Source organism: Oryzias latipes, chromosome 1 (genome assembly GCF_053564925.1).
Source record: "Oryzias latipes strain Hd-rR chromosome 1, Olatipes_Hd-rR_3.1".
Taxonomy (NCBI): domain Eukaryota; kingdom Metazoa; phylum Chordata; class Actinopteri; order Beloniformes; family Adrianichthyidae; genus Oryzias; species Oryzias latipes.
The window spans coordinates 41,143,654-41,162,651 of NC_136237.1; the positions used below are offsets into that span (position 1 = coordinate 41,143,654).

General features: G+C 41.9%; 3 protein-coding genes across 3 annotated transcripts; 2 read left to right on the forward strand and 1 right to left on the reverse strand.

Moving 5' to 3' along the window:
- Nucleotides 1-432: 432 nt before the first annotated feature.
- LOC101163952 (N-acetylmuramoyl-L-alanine amidase) lies at nt 433-7,886 on the forward strand. The gene is made up of 4 exons (XM_004065503.5): nt 433-644; nt 1,748-2,605; nt 4,039-4,249; nt 5,776-7,886. The coding sequence occupies exons 1-4, from the start codon at nt 572-574 to the stop codon at nt 6,077-6,079; spliced, it is 1,446 nt and encodes a 481-aa protein (XP_004065551.1). The 5' UTR covers nt 433-571; the 3' UTR covers nt 6,080-7,886.
- Nucleotides 7,887-8,849: 963 nt separating this feature from the next.
- LOC101163714 (lysozyme g) lies at nt 8,850-12,600 on the forward strand. Its single transcript, XM_004065502.4, has 5 exons — nt 8,850-9,015; nt 9,998-10,075; nt 11,291-11,487; nt 11,558-11,708; nt 11,783-12,600. Coding segments are annotated over exons 1-5 (561 nt in total). The 5' UTR covers nt 8,850-9,014; the 3' UTR covers nt 11,917-12,600.
- LOC105354347 (uncharacterized) lies at nt 12,435-17,507 on the reverse strand. Its single transcript, XM_011476978.4, has 6 exons — nt 17,367-17,507; nt 15,286-15,543; nt 15,036-15,193; nt 14,730-14,855; nt 13,617-13,782; nt 12,435-12,854 (listed from the first exon to the last, which is right to left on the reverse strand). Exons 2-6 carry the CDS (start codon nt 15,509-15,511, stop codon nt 12,742-12,744), a joined length of 789 nt encoding a protein of 262 aa, XP_011475280.1. The 5' UTR covers nt 15,512-15,543; nt 17,367-17,507; the 3' UTR covers nt 12,435-12,741.
- Between the last annotated feature and the right edge of the window lie 1,491 nt (nt 17,508-18,998).

Here is an 18,998-nt window from a genome sequence, read left to right on the forward strand (position 1 = left end):
AACATAAAGCCGCTATACATTTCTATCCCTTAAAACTACAACTTTTTAGTTAGCTTTCTTTTTATTGCTTTTTCTGTGTTTTTTTACTTTCAGGTTATTGATTCTTTGATGAAACAGACTAAAGTAAACCCGTTCCTGATCCCTCTCACTGCTTTCTGACAAAATCTGTTATTGGTTAATTGTTAATGAGTTTATCAGTGACTGAAGTTTCTGACATCGCAGCGTAAACAACAAATACGTTAATAAAACCAGATGGCAAATAAAAATAATTGTCACTCCTTGTATCTTCAGGTTCGATTGGAGTTTTATAAGAGAGAAAGGATTTTTTAAAATCAGAACCTCCTAAACAACCTGGGGTGCAAACTACACACAGGAACTTTTGGATAAATCAATATTAGTGTACAAAGAGTACTCGTCCTGTTGGAACAGAAGGCTGCAGACGTTCACCTACACAAAACAAATCTGGACAGCTCTGCTTGTTGGACGTTACACTGAGGAGGACAAAACATTCCCTTTAGTTACTATCCTGACTTTTTATTGCAGATAAATTTGAACTTTAACTGGATGTAACATGACTCCATTTGTACCGGCGTGCTTTGTTGTGATTTTGTTCCACTTCTCAGCTGTGTGCAGCAGACCCACAGGTCAGTTCCCTCAACTGCTTTTCAGACTTATTTGTATTTTATTCACTGTTTTTCTGACGTGTCGTCGTCTTTTAAGTCATTAGTTAGCTTCAACTTTTCAGTGCTCAGCCTTTTTAGGCAGATCAGATTGTTGTCTGGTGTTGTGGAAGTGAACGACGGATAAATCAGGAGCGGGAGAATTTATTAGACAAACAAAAAACTGCAGAGGGCAGGAAGTTTAGACCTGAGGTCAGAATGCAAAAAAGGAATTCAAAAACCAGTTTACACACAGATACATGTGCAGGAAAAAAACTGCAGGCTGTGAATCCTGCAAGATTTAAAGACCCACTCTGATGAAAAGTAAGTGAGATCAAAATTGCATTTCTGAGTATTTCTTTATTCAGATCTTTGTAAATAAAAAAAATAGAAAAAGATTGCATTTGTGATGTAGAAAACTACAGTGGGCGGAGCCACGGGCTTCCTGCTCCGCCCCATTCCAATGCATCCACGATTAGGCGACTAGATCCATGAATATCGTTGTTTTCCCGGTCTGAGCTGGAATCTGGCTCAAAGCTGTACGGCCGGATAGCTGTGTGAGGTGTGAGGGGGCTGTAAGCTAGTGGGTTTAAGAAACTATGTCCTAGAAATCAACACAGGTTTTTAGATATTGGCTAAAAACGGCATCATCGTACTTAAAAGACCACTGGGAACGCTTTGAAAACACGGGAGTGGGACCTTAATGGACTTTTCCTGCTCTGTTGACCTTTACTTGTTTATCAAATTTCTCTAAACTGAAGAGAGCAGCTCAATTGTTTTGATCTGATTCTGTTTTAACAGATTATCGGGGTGCGAGTCGATTCCCTACAGCAGTGTTTTGTTCAAATTGTTCTTAATGACTATTCCTAAAAACTCATCAGTCCAGTCTGGACTTTTTTACATCTAAAATGGGGTATAAATTAATTTTACTTGGATGTATCTTCATTTAGAATTTTATTCTTGATTAATTGCCATATATATGAACTGAATACATTTTGGATCCATTTGTTTAGGAACCATTAGATTAAATACCATTTTTTCAGATCTTTACCCAGCATGCCTTATGTTTTTAACCAACACACTTTCAGGGGCCCACTTGCGTAACATGGAGAGCTTCATAGAGGCTGTTCGCGAGGTGGAGGACTCCACCCCCGGTCTGTCCCCCCTGGATCTACTCAGAGCCTTGCGGAAAACCGCCGGTCACGATGACGTGATGACCACCCATTTCCTGGGCGAGTCGTACAATTTCAGCGGCTCAGACGTTCTGGAGAAGGCCATTCTGAACGCATCGTCCTTCAGCTTCTTTGATAAGGCCATCCACCACATTGTGACCGACCGTGGAGAGGAGCGGGGCGTGGTCCTCGCTCCCGACGGCACCACGGTGGCACTTGCACCTTTGCTCTTAGGGATTGAGTTGGGACTGAAAGCAAAGGTGGAGGGGGGCTCACCCGTGGGGATCTTCCCCATCACCCTCGGCAGGAGGCTGGGCCTCACGTTCCTAAGCTTACAGGACTTTCCTGCATCTGTTCGTTTGGGGCCCAACGGGTGCTGGGATGACGTGGAGCGCCCCAAAGTCTACAAGCTGTCTCGGCACGCGACACTGGCCACAGACGCGATCATCAACGGGGGCATGGACGGCCTGATACTGGGCATGGACCTGAACAGCCCGGCAGCACCTGAACAGACACGGGCCCTGAGTGAAATCCTGAAGGGGTTCTACTTTTTCACTCTGCAGGAACAGGGTCTCGATGCTGTAGCTACCCACATCAGCCCAAAGAGACGGGAGCTTTCAAAGTCCCTGCTGGAGTCGTCTGACCTTCACATCACTGTGATGGAGACGCTGGCTTTGGTCTGGAAGCTGGAGAAGACAGAATGGATTGCTCTGGACACCGGAGTGGGAAAGGCGGTGAAGGATGGTCTGCAGGAGTTTGTACACAAGTACTGGGGTGAGCTAGAACCAACAGAACTCCAGGATAAGATTACAAACTTTGGAATTTTATTTATTTACAATAAATGATGTCAAAGCTCAGTTTAATTCATATCTGACAATTATCCATGGACAGCTTTTAAGTGGAATAATGAAGAGAACTCGCCCCAAAAAAGCTTTTATTCTAAAGTAAAGACTTACGACTGCACATCATGATTTTGTGCTTTCGTCCTAACTGCCGTTACAGGTGGATATGGGCTGTCTGCAGAAGAATAAGGGGTCAAAGCTGAAATATCGAGGTCCTTAACCCCTTTTTTTCTTCATACGTGCATGCTGCAGGCGACAGGTCATAACGAACACTTATACGACATGTATGGGTAATTTATGGTGAACTGTGCACAGAGTCCGTTAGTGCTGTTCATGTGGTAAATGCGCGCTCCTAGCATGCAGCCCAACTGTTACAAATGAGACAATCAAAGTATAGTTTGGGTGGACATGTAATGGGCTTTCTATGGCGTCTTACATATCACGTGTACACCTCGTGCGTGCCACATTTGCGTGTGGTCAACAAGGACAACAACATTACCGGTACATCAATTTCCATTAGCCTTACGAATACTTCACGATACGCTTACCAGATGCACGACCATGGTACGTTCCATTTTACGTCCCTTTACCCTTGTGCTAGCCAAGGCGTGTTAATGTTGGGAGTTGGGTCATCTAGACCCACTAGACAGTGCGCTGAATCTCTTTTCTTCAATGATTATGTGATCTTCACTGGTGTCCATGGATTACATGAAATCTTTCCACCTTTATCCACCTTTGTCATGGTAGGGAGAACACGTCACTGTAAAGGTGGGGTCATCTGGATCCCATAAGATAGCACAAGGGTTAAGGCCGTGCAAGCCTGAACCCTACATTTTCCTGTAAAGCACACCTGTGCTCCCCTTAAGATGCAGCCACTCCTCTCTATGAACCTCTACGGACAAAGCTGCTGCACCCATACAGGGGGTTGACCCATAAAGGGTTGGGTTTGAAAAAGAAAAATCCAAATGACACGCCTGCGTCTGACCTATTTCAACCCGACGTATCCTTACATGCTGCATTAGTATTCACTATGACCTGTCGCCCGTAGAAAAACATGAACCTTTTCTCTCTACAGTCATTGACCTTAAAATATTGTTGTTGCTTGTGCTGCAACTAAAGGATGAACCGACAGTCCTCAGACAGGATAGAGCAGTTTGATGCGCCGTAACAGAGATTCACACACTGCCTGAAATTGTATATTGGTACCCAACATTGGTCGGCTGATTCATTAAAAGAAACAGCAAACACAGTTGGGACGTTTTGAGGCAGAATGAAAGAGCCTGCCGTCTTGTATCAGCCTGTTGTTGTATCTGTGATTTGGGTGTGATGGTTAGTTTTCTAACCGGTGACTTTTCCCACCGACAGACTGTCCTCAGATCATCCCTCGCTGTCAGTGGGGAGCCAAACCACAGCAGGGGACACCAGTCCCACTTTCGCTCCCCCTCCAGTATCTTTACATTCACCACACCTATCTGCCCTCATCGCCCTGTTTGTCCTTTCCAAACTGCTCACGAGACATGAGGTCAATGCAGCGTTTTCACCAAGAGGACCGGGGCTGGGACGACATTGGATACAGGTGAGCCACCTTCAAACCAAACACCTAAATTAGATGGAGCTGGATTAAACCATTTTTGAGAAAACGAGAAAAGCCTGGTGGTGAACAGGTATTTTTTTTAACTGTTCTAAGTTCTAAATTTCCTTTGTCTTTCTGACTTGATTTTTGATTCATGCTTCTCTGCTCTAACGTTGCGACTCATAAACGGTTTGATCGCATTTCACGTGTGGTTAGAAACCAGTTGGTGGTTCCAGAGTCCAGTGTTTGAGTTGTAGACTGACCACTACAGGTAGTGAGGCTGCAGCAATACAACAGGGCAGATTTATAAACTGTAGCCCGTGTCTTGGCCCAACATGAGGTCTTCTTATGGAAAATTCAAGACTGGATTCATCTTCAGAAAAGGAAGAGCCGTATGTCACCTCGTGCTTCATTTTCCCAAAACAGATACAATCTAATAAATCATTTGGATTTTGATTTGTTGACATCACAAAGCTGATATACACCCATCCTTGGTGACATTTGCTCCCTCCTAAAACCAGCCTCTGGTGGTTATCTAAAGAAATGCTAAATTTGGTATTAACAGGCTACTTTAAATTCGCAAAGAAAGATGGCGGACCTGCGACAGACTGGTGACCTGGTGACCAAGAGTAGCCGGGTTAGGCTCTGGCAGCCCCCGTGACCCCGAAAGGGACACAACAGGTTTAGAAAATGGATGGATGGATGAAGATGGCAGATTCATTCACACCATTGACGGTCTACGAGAACTGGACTGAGTGTGACGTCATCCATAGAAAACCTTTTACTACGATCACCAACCAAAATAAGTCAACTCAGTTGCAATTTTTACAAATGTTGCCATGTTGGAGCCAGACGTCGTCAGTGAATCAATCTATAGTGAGCTTCTTGGACGGTCACACCTCTACCACTTGAAAGCAGGCTACACAAAATCAGTCTAACATTTTGAACGTTGGATGTGGGGGTCAGCAGGCTCCACCCACTTTTAATTAGACATCTGATTGGTCAACTTGAATAACTAGAACTAGAGTAAAAATACCATGAAAAGGGTGATCAACAAAAACAGGTTTTAGAGTTGCTGTTCACCTTTTGTCACTGATTTGCTGAGGTGGCAGGGATTTTTATGGTGGATGTGGGCTGGGGACTGGCACAGGGAAAACCTAGATTTGTGCATCCTGGGAATTGAACCCTGATTTCCAAGTTGCCAGTCCCACCCTTAACCAACTGCTTGGCCAACTGAGCAACAGCCATTTATTTCTCTGTAGAAGTCGACAGGATTTTGGCGTCTTGGAGCCAGTGGGTACTTCCTGTTTGGAATGCCGGGGGAGGGGGGGGGTCACGCTATGAAGTCACGCTTTTTTTAGATTGAATTATTAATCTCAGTTTATTTTGCTGTCTTCTAGCATTACTTTACATATGAAACAGTTACGTGTTTGAATTGACAGCTTTTGTTAAATTGTTCTTGTTCCTTCCCGAAGGCCTTATCAGCGGGTAAATAACGAGTGCTGTTCTGTCTCTGCCCCCACCTCCAGCTTCGTGGTGGGTTCTGATGGATATATTTATGAAGGGCGGGGTTGGACCTACCGCGGCACCCACACCAGAGGACACAACAGCATCGGCTATGGTGTGGCGGTCATCGGGAACTACACGGCCTCGCTGCCTTCCCGCCACGCCACGCGCCTGCTGCGCGACCGACTTGCGCAGTGCGCTGTTGATGGAGGGGCATTGGCGGCTAACTTCTCCATCCAGGGCCACAGACAGGTGGTGAACTACACCACCTGTCCGGGTGACGCCTTCTTTGGAGAAATTAAAACCTGGGAACATTTCCGGGAATAACAGAACTCTCTCTGCCGGTTTGAGAATCTCATAAAACTACGTGGAGTTTCATCAGGATACAATCGCTGTTTACGAAAACTGTTGAGTTTTCTTATCCATAGTTTCTAACTTACCTGCAGTAAACTGCAGGCTGTGTCCCAGTTTACTCACTAAATGAAAATAAAACTGCCACTTTAGGGAAGATTAGTAATTTCTGCAGATTGCTTATTTTTCTTGAGGCAGTGAAAATCTTGAACATTTCGGTTTATCAGGTTTGCTAGAAGCTGATCCAGTGTTTCTCAGTGGGTTTGATGGTATGTTTTAATGAATACCATGTCGGCTCCTTAAACAGTATTTTTCTTTAATCAATCATAAACTAAATTATGAAAACCAAAACAAAGGAATTCAGTATTTTGGCTGTGATTTTGGAATTTCATGAACCAATATGTGTCTTATCGCGTCATCATGTTCTTAAAGGGTCTATATCCTGTTTTTCTTAAGCCTTATAGTAAACTACATCCATGTATATAATAAAATATTACCACACTAAAGAACGCTTTAAAAAAATAATAAAATATTAGTTATTTTCGCAGCTTATTTTTCTACACCAACTCATCAACTACAAAAACCGTCTGACCTCTGTGCTACTAATGAGGGTTTTAGCACAAAGTAGAAAATCTTTCCTTCAAGAGAGACGTTTCCTGAAATCTTGCAGTTTCCCAGAAGAGTTTGGCTCTTTGTGGATTTCCCCCAACATTCAAGCAAACCATGGGAAGAACTTTTTTGTTTGCTTTCAGTTTGTTTTTTTCCAGTTTGGACTGGAAACTGAAACTAAAAGCTGAGCTCCTGAAAGTTCAAATAAACACTGACTTTAACACAGACCAGATTTAGTTGGACCTGTGCATGCCTCTGAGCAGAGCAGCTGGACTCAGTCGTAGCTGCGTGTTTGCAGGCAGGGGAGGGTGCTTTGTTACTGCGTGCTTTGGAGGAAGCTTCGGACCGCAGTCCGTCACACTGCCGGACTCAGGAGAACCGTGTCTCTCGGAAGATTTGTATCTCCAAGCAGTGGAGCGGCTTTGGGACGGAACAATCCTGAGAAACCGTGCAAACAATCATGTGAATTTTTGTGTTACCAGTCGGGTCCAGACAAAATAAAGGCTGATGTTATTCCAGTATAAGTTCTTGGACGGCTAAATGTTGTTAGCACGTATTAACCTAATCCTAACCCTTCTTTCGGGTCATTTCGGCCAAGTACTGGCCACAAGGTATAAAAAAAAAAAACTACATGCGAACATGCACTTAATAATAATCATGACAATATTAAAACCCAGTTTAGAAGATCATCTCACTCTATGTCGGAGCTTTGTTGTTTGCAAAAAACCTCCAAGTTCTTCTTTTATGGAATGACATCATCATTAGAAGCAGGTCAAACTGATCACATTCCTTTGGGAATTGATTTGCATTTGTGACAATAATTGATAGTTTGGACTTGAATATTTCTTTGTTGTTAAAAAGCATGAAGGCAGCAGCAAAAGGGTTGTTGGAGACGGATGGAAAACCTCCACATCCATCCATCATAAGTCACTTTTAGATGTTATAAGAAGTGATGAAGAATCTCAAAGTAAAGAGCTGATGGCAGCAGAGTAATTCCCTTTGCTTTTTTTTTTAAATGGTTCATTTTTGGATCCATGAAGAACATCTGATCTCCTTTAAACAGTTTAATTCTGATTTTCTGTGGTAAGCGTTGCAGAAAAATCTGTCAAAAGTTCCACTTGTGATACCTTCTGTTTGTGAACAAGTTGAATAAAGTTTGAGCTACTTTACTTTATTTTACTTTACTACTTTTTATTTTACAATAACTTTGAATTTTTCTTCAACCAAAGAGCCACAACGGAGGCTTCAAAGAGAGACGTGGCTCTGAACACACAGGTGGAAGACCCCTGGTCTGCACTAAAAATGAGGCAATAAACTTGAAGTTTTCTTTTTAAATACAATCCATATATTGTAAACTTAAACTTTAGTCTGAAAAAGTACTTCCACTACATGTACACGTTCTATGGTAGACCTGCTTTACTTCAACTCAATACAAATCTGCCTTTTGCTAACAGACAGCCTCTATATGAGATTATATATTAAATTCAACGCACTTCATGATGCAAATCTTTTTTCGCATTTGCTGGGTAGTTCGGATAAACATCTCAGCGTTCGGTTGCAACTAATGAGACATTTTAAGCACAACTTGAATGAGACACTCTAGAAACCTCCAAACAGGAAATTACATGACCACACCCAACTGACATCCGGTTTGCCCTTCCGATACGTGATTAGAGTCTGCCAAAAAAATACAAACCTGTTGTTCTCTCTAAACAGAAAAGGCATTTACACCGGGATGTTTCTGACTGTTTTCAGTTTGGAAAAGAACCTGAAACTAAAAGCTGAGCTCCTGAAAGTCCAAACAAACTTTAACGGAGACCAGTCTGAGTTGGAGCTGTTCGGGTTCAAATCAAGAAAGAACATTTTCTACAGAATCTGAGTTCATCAATATGAATTTCTTAGGCTCCAATGCTATACGGTCAGAAACCAATAAAATACACTAAACATCTGTTTCCTGTTTCAATCCACATTCAAAGGTTGTCTACCTTTATTGATACGCAGAACAAAACAGAGATCTCATGAGTATTTATGTTTCCTAAATGTGTTGCTTTAGAGATTCTGCTGGAATGGATGATGAGCAGATACAGGAAAGGGTTAACAGTTGAGCAGCAGCACTTCCTGTCTGGGTGTGTGTGTATGTGTTTTTATGTGTGTTTCTTGTAAATCAGCTGCTTTCTCTTTTCCAAACGAAAGTAAAAATCAGGTATAAAAGCTGGTTGGGTCGGCCTCCACCTCAGGAGTTTCCTCCACACATCCGACAGGAACGCAGCAGCTTCTCCACCCAGAAGAAACCAGAAGGAAGAGTGAGTGACTGTTCTGTTCACGAGGAAAAGCCGCAGAGAAAAGCCAAGACCAACACCTTTAACTGCTGCTGTGGGACGTTTGGCAAAAAGGAGGTTTACCATTTAGCACCTTGAAATAAATATTGTTTATTTTCTCCTAAAATGTTGTTTCTGTTGATCAGATTTTTGTTAAATGAATCTCAAAGTATGTTAATTTTTTTGGATTATTTTGATGTTTTGACTGAACCTTTGCAGTGGTGCTGATGATGTTTGTTTCCTCGGAGCTCAGGCGTTAAAAGCTGAATTATTAGCTCTTTTTGTCCTAAAGGGGTAAGTTTTTGCAGAAGACTTTGATTCAGAGCTTAATGACTTATCAGACGGAGTTTCCTGCATTCAAAAGTAGTTTGCTGAAACTCACGTTTATTTACAGAAACTTTGTAGATTCCTTTCAAACACAAAACCTCAGTATTCCAGAAATACCTCACACGTTTTGGTTCTTTAGAACAGTTTCAGTTGTAAAATGAGGATCTTTGGGCTTCCACCATTAAAGGAAATACCGTATCTCTAAAACAGTTGAATCAAATGCAGATAATTCTCCACGCAGAATAAAAAATAGAGGCTCTTTGTTGTCTCCAAATCCTGGTTCCTCCTGACACCCGGTAGAAGGAACCAGGACTTATTACTTCCCTTTTAACTGTCAAATTTTTTAGAAATTATAACATATTTTTTAAAATATTTGTCTTTTTAGGCCCTGAAGACATTCTCCAATCTCTCAGTCCTGAAAAGGGATTTTATTTGTCTGTTCAGACTGTAGCTCTCAAACTTTGCCTTTCCTTCTTCACAGATTTTTACTTTAGAACCACAAAAACTCGTTTTATTCTGACAGGTTCACGGTTGACGTGTTTGCTGACAGCTTGTTAAAGTAAAAGCACCCAGAGAGTTTTATTCTGAAAGGCAGGCTGTCTCATATTCCTTCTCTATCCTTTTTTTTTTACTCTTGCAGTGTTTGCAGACATCAGGAATGTTTCAACCACAGGAGCCTCGGCTCAAACAGCCCGACAGGACAAGCTGACGGTGTCAGGTGATCACAGCCGCTCAGTTTGGCCCATTTCCTAACCCTGTGAAACCCACCACAGCAAAGCATTGACAGAAAAATATAACGATTTAGAATTAAGATGTTTTGTTAAATCCTCTGGCGAAATCCACAAAAAAAATGTGGATTATGTTTTTTCTATAAGAGATAAACAGCATCAGTGATGATTTGTTACGTTTTTGCTCACAACATTAGATTAAGGGAGTGTTCAGGAGAAAACAGCACCTTGTCTCTAATTTGATATATATTCATTTGATTCAGTGTTGCCCCGCATATTCGCATCTCAATTTCGCAGTTTCTATTCTCCGTATTCGCCGTATTTGCGGGTGTGTCTGGTCCCTAACCGTATAAATGTATTGTAAAGAAAAAATTGGCAAAGTTTACATTATTTCTTTAAAACAAACAGTAATTAGGATAATAAATAACAATACATGAGTTATTGTCTATGACAGAGTATTAGGGCCCCCATAATACAAGAAAAATAAACGAATAAAAATAAAGTCATAAAAGTTATGAGAATAAGTCAAAGTTTTCCTATAATAAAGTCTTACAATTAGGAGAAAAACATTCTAGTTTCCAAGAATAAGGTCGTAAATGAATGCTACAAAAGTTGTAATTTTACGGTGAATAAATCATGCCTTTTGGAAAATAGAGTCAAATTTAGCTTTTCAAATTTTTCAATAATCAAATCAACGTCTTTAATTTATGTTGCAGACATTTCGGAAAAACTCCCACGGCTATATAACCTCTCTCCATCTACTTAAGAATTTTTAGAAATTTACAATTTTTCTTTAAAGCATGACCCACATTGTGGCTTTTTAAATAATAAACTTATGATTTTATTCTTATTACCTTTTAAGCTTTTCTCATCATTTTACGGCTTTATTCTCATATATTCATTTGTATTAATTATTAATTTTTCCCTGATACTTCCCCGAAAATCTCACCAAAACGTTTTGAAAATTTGTAAAACGTTTCCAGCCATTTTGAGAAGAGCAGGAAAAACCCTTCTACTGCCCCCAGTGGAATAACAATGAACTACAGGGGAGAAAACATGGACCAAGTTCTACCCAATGGGGTTTTTAGGAAGGTTTGGATCATGCTAATGAGATAGAGGTTATCAGAAATGCGTGAATCAAGAATTGTTCCTATGGGTTTAATGCAGTCGACTGTTTCAGAGTCTATTTTGTCAAATCTGGGCAGGTGTGAGTGCATCACACGCCATGGCGCAGACTGACGCCGGCAGAATGATGAGATATAAGGACAAGATCACAGCGGTGGGACACAGGCTTGGGGTTGATCCAGCTCTGATTGCCGGCATCATCTCCAGGGAGTCCAGGGCCGGAAACGTCCTGCAGAATGGCTGGGGGGACCATGGAAACGGCTGGGGACTGATGCAGGTGCACCAGAACTCACGCCCTGTTGGTGGCGCCATTCAGCACCCTCTGATTTCTGCGTAACCTTTCATAGGTTGATGTCAATCCTCGTGGAGGTGGACACAAGGCTGAGGGAGCGTGGGACAGCGAGGAGCATCTCTCCCAGGCCACCGGGATCCTCACTCATTTCATTCATCGGATGGAGAAGAAATTCCCAAACTGCTCCAAAGAGCAGCAGCTGAAAGGTTGGTTCCAAACCGCCGATGCTCCAAGGGTTTCGGAGGCTCGTCCTGTGACGCATCCGTCTTTGTCTGTCCAGGAGGCATCGCCGCCTACAACACTGGAGACGGACGAGTGCACTCCTGCGACGACGTGGATGCCCACACAACTGGCAAAGATTACGCCAATGATGTTGTCGCCAGAGCTCAGTGGTACAAGAACCACGGCTACTAACAGCTCCGAAAAAAATATCCTGCAGTAAAAGCTACAACAAAAAATGTTAATTTTTTTAAGAAATTTAATTTTAAGAAATTTAAGAAATTTTAAGAAAAAGTCGTAATTGTTAAATTATGAGAGTAAAGTGGTATATTTACCGCTTTAAAAGTGGTAGGTTGAATTTCTGACTCCTTTCTTTCACATTTTTTTCTTTAAAACATGTAAATTTATGAGAAAAAACACCAAAGTTGTCTGTAATCTGTGTCGTGTTCTCAGAAACATCACAGTTCTTTCAGATCCACGATCACTTTAACGTCAAACTGATCACATTCCTTTTCTGGGAATTAATTTGCATTTGTGACAATGGATAGTTTGGACTTGAATATTTCTTTGTTGTTAGAAAGCATGAAGGCAGCAGCAAAAGGGTTGTTGGAGACGGATGGAAAACCTCCACATCCATCCATCATAAGTCACTTTTAGATGTTAGAAGAAGTGATGAAGATGCTCAAAGTAAAGAGCTGATGGCAGCAGAGTAATTCCCTTTGCTTCTTTTTTTTAATGGTTCATTTTTGGATCCACAAAGAACATCTGATCTCCTTTAAACAGTTGAACATGAATAAGATGCTGAAAAAATGGATTCTGTTGTGTTTAAAGCAGAATTTTCCTGAACATTTCTAAATAAACGTAAAGCTTTGACACAAACGAGGATGAATGTTTTCACGACTGTAATGTCTCTGAGGGAGAGAAATGTTTTTAACAGAACGGCCAGAGACTTGGCGCTGAGGTCTTAGTGATGGTGGTTCTGGTCCAGCCGGAGGTTCTGGTCCAGCTGGTGGTTCTGGCCTAGCGGGGGCAGCTGTGGGGCCGGTCGTCTCTGTGTTTGCGGCTGTGGGTGATGAGGTTGGAGCTCTGGCTGAACGCTTTCCCACATGTCCGACACACATGAGGCTTCTCTCCTGGTTCAGAAGCAGATTAGAGTCCGGATTAGGAGATTAGAGAGTTCATAAAAACAACCACAAAGTCCCACAGACGGGTTTCTAACGCCGGCTCCTGAAAGATTCATGGGGATCCTAACTTCCCAACAAAAATGGGCGACTCTGCGGAATAGAATCATGTCTAACAATGAAAACAACAGGGTGTGTGTGTCTGTGGGGGGGAGGGGGCTAATAATTCATAAATATTTGCTTTGCTCAAATGCAAACAAGTGGTTCTGCTGAGCCAACAAGAATGAAAATAAAAAACCCAAATTTAGAAGACTTTTAAACTCAAACCTACACATTGTAAATAGGTAAAACGGAATATTCACATTATAAACTTGACTATAAACCCTATAAACCTAAAGCTGTTTCCAAATAAATAATGATAAATAAATAAACTTAATTTTAAAAGTGCAAAATTCGTCATGCGGACCTACGGTGACAGAAAGATTAACGGAAGTATAAATATGTAAATAAAATAGGTTAAAAGTGTACAAAGTTAAATAATTAAAACAAAACAATCACAAACATTTAATAAAAAAAGAACAAATTAAAATATAGTCAGAAAAACGTCACTTTTTGCAACAGTGGATGTTTTGTATTTTTGTTTCTTTTTCCGTCTTTAATTTAGTTTCAGTTCAGACCATTGACTGTATGTTAGAACTGGACTGAGTGATGTCATTCATAGAAAATAGTTTACATCCAGACGCCGCCCTGTTGGAACCAGGAACCGACCCCCACCTGTGTGGATGAAGGTGTGCTTCTTCATGTCGGACTTCTGGTGGAACCTCTTGCCGCAGTACTGGCAGGGATACGGCCGCGTGTCCGAGTGGATGAGCAGATGGGTGGAGAGGGTGGAGGAGCGCTTGAACGCCTTCCCGCACACCGTGCAGCCGAACGTCCGCTCCTGCAGCACAGGCGCGGCGGGAAATGAAGCGCCTTTTTTTAACCCCGTTACACTTACGACAGTGGCTTTCAGTCAGATTTGAACACTCAGAGTAGTTTTCCCATTCCATACTTTTTACTTTTACAGAAGTAGATTTACTTTCTAAAGACAAAAACTACTATTATTCAGTTACACAGGGTGGAAGCTGTCTGGTTAACTTTTTTGCATTTATTAATTCATAAACACTTAAAAATGGGCTTTTTTTTAAAGGAAAAATGCATATGAATAAAAGGAGACAGAGGATATTTATCTGTTTAGTTACTTTAGCATACAGGCTGTTGTATTTTATAACAGATTTTAGGTTTTGTACAGTCTGTTCAGTGAAATTGAGACAACAACAATATAGGGCTTCTAAATAAGACTGACTTGAATTCCATTTTCTGATAGATATATTTGAATAATACATTAAGAAGTAGATCATTCTGTCACTAAACAGGAAATCACAACCGACGGGTTTGCATCTGAATAACAAGGTCACTAAAAAACAAGGATACCCAGAAAAAATAGCAGTAACTATAAAGTACTTTTGATACTCTATACTCATAAGTAATACTTCTACTGATTATTGTTTATAGTAACGCTACTTTTAATTGAAAATCTTTCTCTTCCAGCCGCTGCCTGAGATGTTTAATGCCTCCTCTTTTCCTCATGCGAGACTTAAGAATCATCAGTTCCTGCAGGTCAGACGTGGAAAAAGAGCCTGACGTTTGCTGGGAGTTTGAGTCTCCAGTGAAGCAGCAGTGAGATCCCAGCTTCAACTAAACAACCTCAGAAATGCAAGCAAGCTCATTTAAACCTGCTTTAGAAAAATGGGTTCGTTTTCTTTTAAAGCGTCTGTGGTGACTGAAATAATGAAAGGTTTTCTGTTAAATAAAGGTTCAAACTATTGTTTTTTTTTTTTCTCGTACCTTACTCCAGCACGCCAGCCGCTTTTCATCCGTCCTGCTGGATTTGAGTTGAGTTGCTGACAGCTGAAATCTGCCTCCAGGACGTTTACAAATGCAAGTTTTTAAATCGTACAAACATGAAAATATCTGCAAAGGAGGAAAAACAAGTTTAGCATGAAAAATCAGGGGAAAAACATATTTCTGTGAAGATGTTTCAGAAGTTTTCATAGATAAACGATGAGAATGCCGTGAGTTTGGCTCTGCAGCAGAAGACGTTTGCATCCTATCTGAGCAAACAGTGGAGCCGCGCTCCAACGGCAGCCGTACTTTGTTGCAGGGCGGACACTCCGGCCTGGGCCCGCCGGTCTTGGAGCAGCTGCTGCTTCTGGTTTCCCTCACAAACGTCTGCGTGAAGCGTCCCGCCTCCATGCTCCTCTCTTCTGCTTTGTCCGGGACTCGACTCAACCACAGAGGGTTGCACGACTCTGCAGTTTCAGACACAAAACAATCCCAAACGGAATAAAGAAAAAGTCCTTCTTGAGATGGTTGTGACCCGTAAAAGGGTTCCGCCCCTCACCTTTGTGAGGGAAGGTCTGGGGGAGGGAGTTTCCAGAGATGCTGGAGGCAGAAGGCTCCCCCCCCGGCGATGCTGAGGAGGATTTCTCATTCGGAGGTTCTGCTGCTCCTGCCCAGTTTTTATCTAACTGGCTGCATTCATCTTGGGTGGAGGCGGGGCTTGGGCTCCTCGCCACGTGCCGGAGGAGGTGCAGACTTCCTCGCTTCACCAAGAAGGAGCGGGGCATCAGTGATGAAGGGTGAAAAGCTTATTCTAAATCTGCCCCAACACAAGATAGAATAAAAAACAAAACAAACAAGAATTATTTAAATTGTTTGTTAACAGATAAATCCTAAACGTGTGTGGAATCAGTTCTTCCCTGTCAGACTGTTGGTGTCCACTAGAGGGCAGCAGAGCTACATTCTGTGTCGCAGACCTTTCAGAATAAATGCTCACAATGGCTGCAAAAATGAACTGCATATCATACAGGCATTATGTGCCTCACATGTCACAGTAACAAATGAGAACATAGAAATATAAAAAAAGTTTGGCGTACAATTCCTCAGATCTGGTGCTGACATGAGCTCAGAAGTTGGTTTAGAATCAAAAGAATAAAAGTGGACGTCTTGTAGCAAAATGGAAATCTTGAGCTACTGAGACTGAGTTTTGCCGTGAGGCTGGAAATGCGTTGAGCGGTCTGTTTCTTTCATTTGGACTCAAACCCAAAGCGTCATCAGAATCACAGCAGCATTGATGAAGCGCAGCACATTTCAGGAGAAATATGATCCACTTAAATGCAAAAGAATTGATTTAAAGCGATTTAATGATGTTAAAACGTCGGTATTAGTTCTTCAGAGATAAGTTTGTAGTTATTTTCACAAGAAATAAAGACAACGGTTGAAAAACTTCACAATAAAAGTCACAAAATATTGTCAGCAAAATACGCTAAAAGTATCAAAAGTACTTCTCTCCTGTGACTTGATTTAAGAAGTAAAAGGTCATTTGTCTCTTAAAATTTGTCATTTCCCTTATAATATTCTTTATAACAAATATGAACTGTTAATTTGTGTTATTTGAGGGAGGGGCTCTATTCCCTACATTGTTTATATTTGATATATTTTTGATTGTCTTTGTGTTACGTTTGAAATGAAAACATAGATTTGATTTATTGCTTCAAGGTTTTTCTGCTTCTTCAGAAAAACGTTTTACATTTTCAGTATAAAACTGATTTAAATTGTTTTGTTAGTTTGTAAAAACTGTGAAATAGATTTCAAAAAGATAATTATGTTTTAGTATTTCAAGTAAATTAAAGTAAAACTTTTGTTTTTGTCTTTTTGTTCCACAATAATGTGAAAACAGGAGATATGAATTTTTAAATATTCAGTCAAAAACAAGGATTTCATGCTTTTATTGTTGAAAGTAACACCTTTTTTATTGGTTAAATAGGTAAAACAGTCCTTTACTAAGTAAACATGCATCACATGTCGTTTCTGTTTGGACTTTTTTGTTCAATTTAAATTTTTTTGTCGTTTTTAGCTCAGAAAACCTTGTGTCTAAAGGTCAAAGTTGATTTTTCCGTCTTTTTTCCTCGTATCATGTAATCAATAAAGGGAAAACCTTTTGTCCTGCAGGACTCCTGCAAAACGACGACGGCGAGCTCTGCGATACAAATCAAGGCTGCGGCTTTGGCCGTGATGCTGCCGGCGTGTCGCCACGCACACTGATGTTTATCATCAGAGCAGACGCGGCGGCGGAGAACTGACAGAGATTTGTTTCAAAGAACAGTTTCTGTTCTAGTGGAGCATCGATTCAGTTCAGTCAACCACAATGAGGACTTTTTGTTTTTTTACTAAAATGACAGAAATCTGGACTCTAAAAATCTCCCTGAGAAAAGTTTGTAACGTGGAAATGTCAAACTTTTACATTTCCAGAAACATTTTTGATATCAAATCTAAAAGAAAAAAGAAAAATTTGTTCTTGTGAGATTATGAAATCTAATAATCCCCATGAAGGGAAATCACAATAACACACCTGTGCATCTAATCTAAGAAGCTGCCAGCTAATTATTTCTTCTTCTAGAACAGAAAAAGGTTAAAACTCACCAGCAGCGGCCTTTGACGTGTAGAGGACGGCCGCCTGGTCACTGCGCTCAGAGGCGTCTGATCTGTCGGCTCGCAGGAGTTTGAACGTGTGAGGAAGTGCTTCTGAAGCAACATGCCGACCACACAGCTTCCTCACTCACAACCCCGACCGCCGCTCTGCAGCGGCGCAGCCTTTTCCTGCTCCCTTCAGGCAGAGCGGAGCGTGGATCCCACTCCCCAGCCGGGTCGAGGGAAGAACTCCACCGACGAGGAAGTGGAGGAGCTGTGCTGAAACTTCCACTCCGAGTGTCGACACTCTGTGTTGACATGCTGCTGTTACCTCAGGAGGAGCAGCAGCAGCAGCAGCAGCAGCAGCAGCAGCAGCTGCAGCAGCAGCAGCAGCAGCAGCAGCAGCTGCAGCAGCAGCAGCAGCGTTCATGTTTCCAAGAATAGTTTTGGATGAGGATCAAAGTTGTTGCAGGTTTCCTTCATCACAAAAGCTTGACCATGAATGGATTTCAGGTCTGCAGCAAAACCTGGGAGAAGATGGGGTCAAAGCGGCACGGGGGGAAGGTTTTGGGAAATAAAGGTGTTCGTGAATTCTACAGAGCTGCACGTCTGCAAGGAAAGAGCGTCTGAGAGAACCTGATGCAGTTTCATCAGCAGCGACGGCGATAACCACACGGGTTACACATGACTGTGGGAAACTTCTGCAGCTCCTTTTAGTTTACACATTTATGAAGCTCCCCAAAACCTGATGATTACTCAAAACGTGCAAAGCAAGCAAACTCACATCATAAAGACTTTATGGAGAGGAGGAGGAGGAGGAGGAGGAAGAGCAGCACCGGGAACTGGAAGCCTGAACTTCAACCTGCACGAAAAGGGTCCACCTAGAGTGGGCGACCTTTGACCCCAAACCAGACGGTCTGATGAGTGGAGGTACCTTCGCCGCAGGGAGGTGGGTCCTCCAAACATTTACAGCCCGTTCAAATGTGTACAAACATCTTCGGGACCCTTCCTCACCAACTGCAAACGCCAATCAAGAGAGTTTCATCGAGGCCGTCGAGAACAGGAAATGAGAAATACCACCTGACGAGTAAGAATAGAACAAAGCCCCCCCGAGTGGTGGAGTCAAACCATCACCCATTTCCATGAAGTAGAAGCTAGAAGTGATGAGCAGCTGTACTGATGTGGTCTAATTAAAGCCCCCCCCCCCCCGTCGACCTGGCATCACTGGCTGCTACAGCCCCTCCTCCCCCCTGGTCAGAGCTGTGCGCCATGTAACAAAAAAAACAGATTCTTTTGGTTTTATCTCCATAGCAACCATTTCATTTTTGGGTTGCCTGTGGGTGACGGACACGTCTACGTCATTTTTTAGAAGAATCGGCAAAAGTAAATTGAGGATTTCCTTGGCAACGGAAGTCTTTGTTAACCCCGCCCACATTCCTATAATGCTCCTTTTGTATGACAGCCAGGCAAGCGACTTTTATCTTTTTTAGATTGACACAATATTCCAGTAAAATTGTGCGAACAACAGAAAAACGCCACTTTTGCGAGCTCGCCACGCCAACGCCATTCACTTTCCCCTGAGGTCAAAGGTCAGCGATGCTTTGGTTTCGACTGTACACTTATTGTAGACATTTGTACACATTT

Bases quoted from the DNA above. Each gene is read 5' to 3' on its own strand.
- LOC105354347 (XM_011476978.4), bottom strand. From the start codon at position 15,511: ATGCCCCGCTCCTTCTTGGTGAAGCGAGGAAGTCTGCACCTCCTCCGG. The intron at 14,856-15,035 runs GTACGGCTGCCG...CCTCCTTTGCAG, and splicing joins AGTGTCCGCCCTGCAACAAA to ATATTTTCATGTTTGTACGA. The intron at 13,783-14,729 runs GTACGAGAAAAA...CCTGTGCTGCAG, and splicing joins GGCTGGCGTGCTGGAGTAAG to GAGCGGACGTTCGGCTGCAC.
- LOC101163952 (XM_004065503.5), top strand. From the start codon at position 572: ATGACTCCATTTGTACCGGCGTGCTTTGTTGTGATTTTGTTCCACTTC. The intron at 2,606-4,038 runs GTGAGCTAGAAC...TCCCACCGACAG, and splicing joins GTTTGTACACAAGTACTGGG to ACTGTCCTCAGATCATCCCT. The intron at 4,250-5,775 runs GTGAGCCACCTT...CCCCACCTCCAG, and splicing joins TGGGACGACATTGGATACAG to CTTCGTGGTGGGTTCTGATG.
- LOC101163714 (XM_004065502.4), top strand. The intron at 11,488-11,557 runs GTGCACCAGAAC...AACCTTTCATAG, and splicing joins ACGGCTGGGGACTGATGCAG to GTTGATGTCAATCCTCGTGG. The intron at 11,709-11,782 runs GTTGGTTCCAAA...TTGTCTGTCCAG, and splicing joins CAAAGAGCAGCAGCTGAAAG to GAGGCATCGCCGCCTACAAC.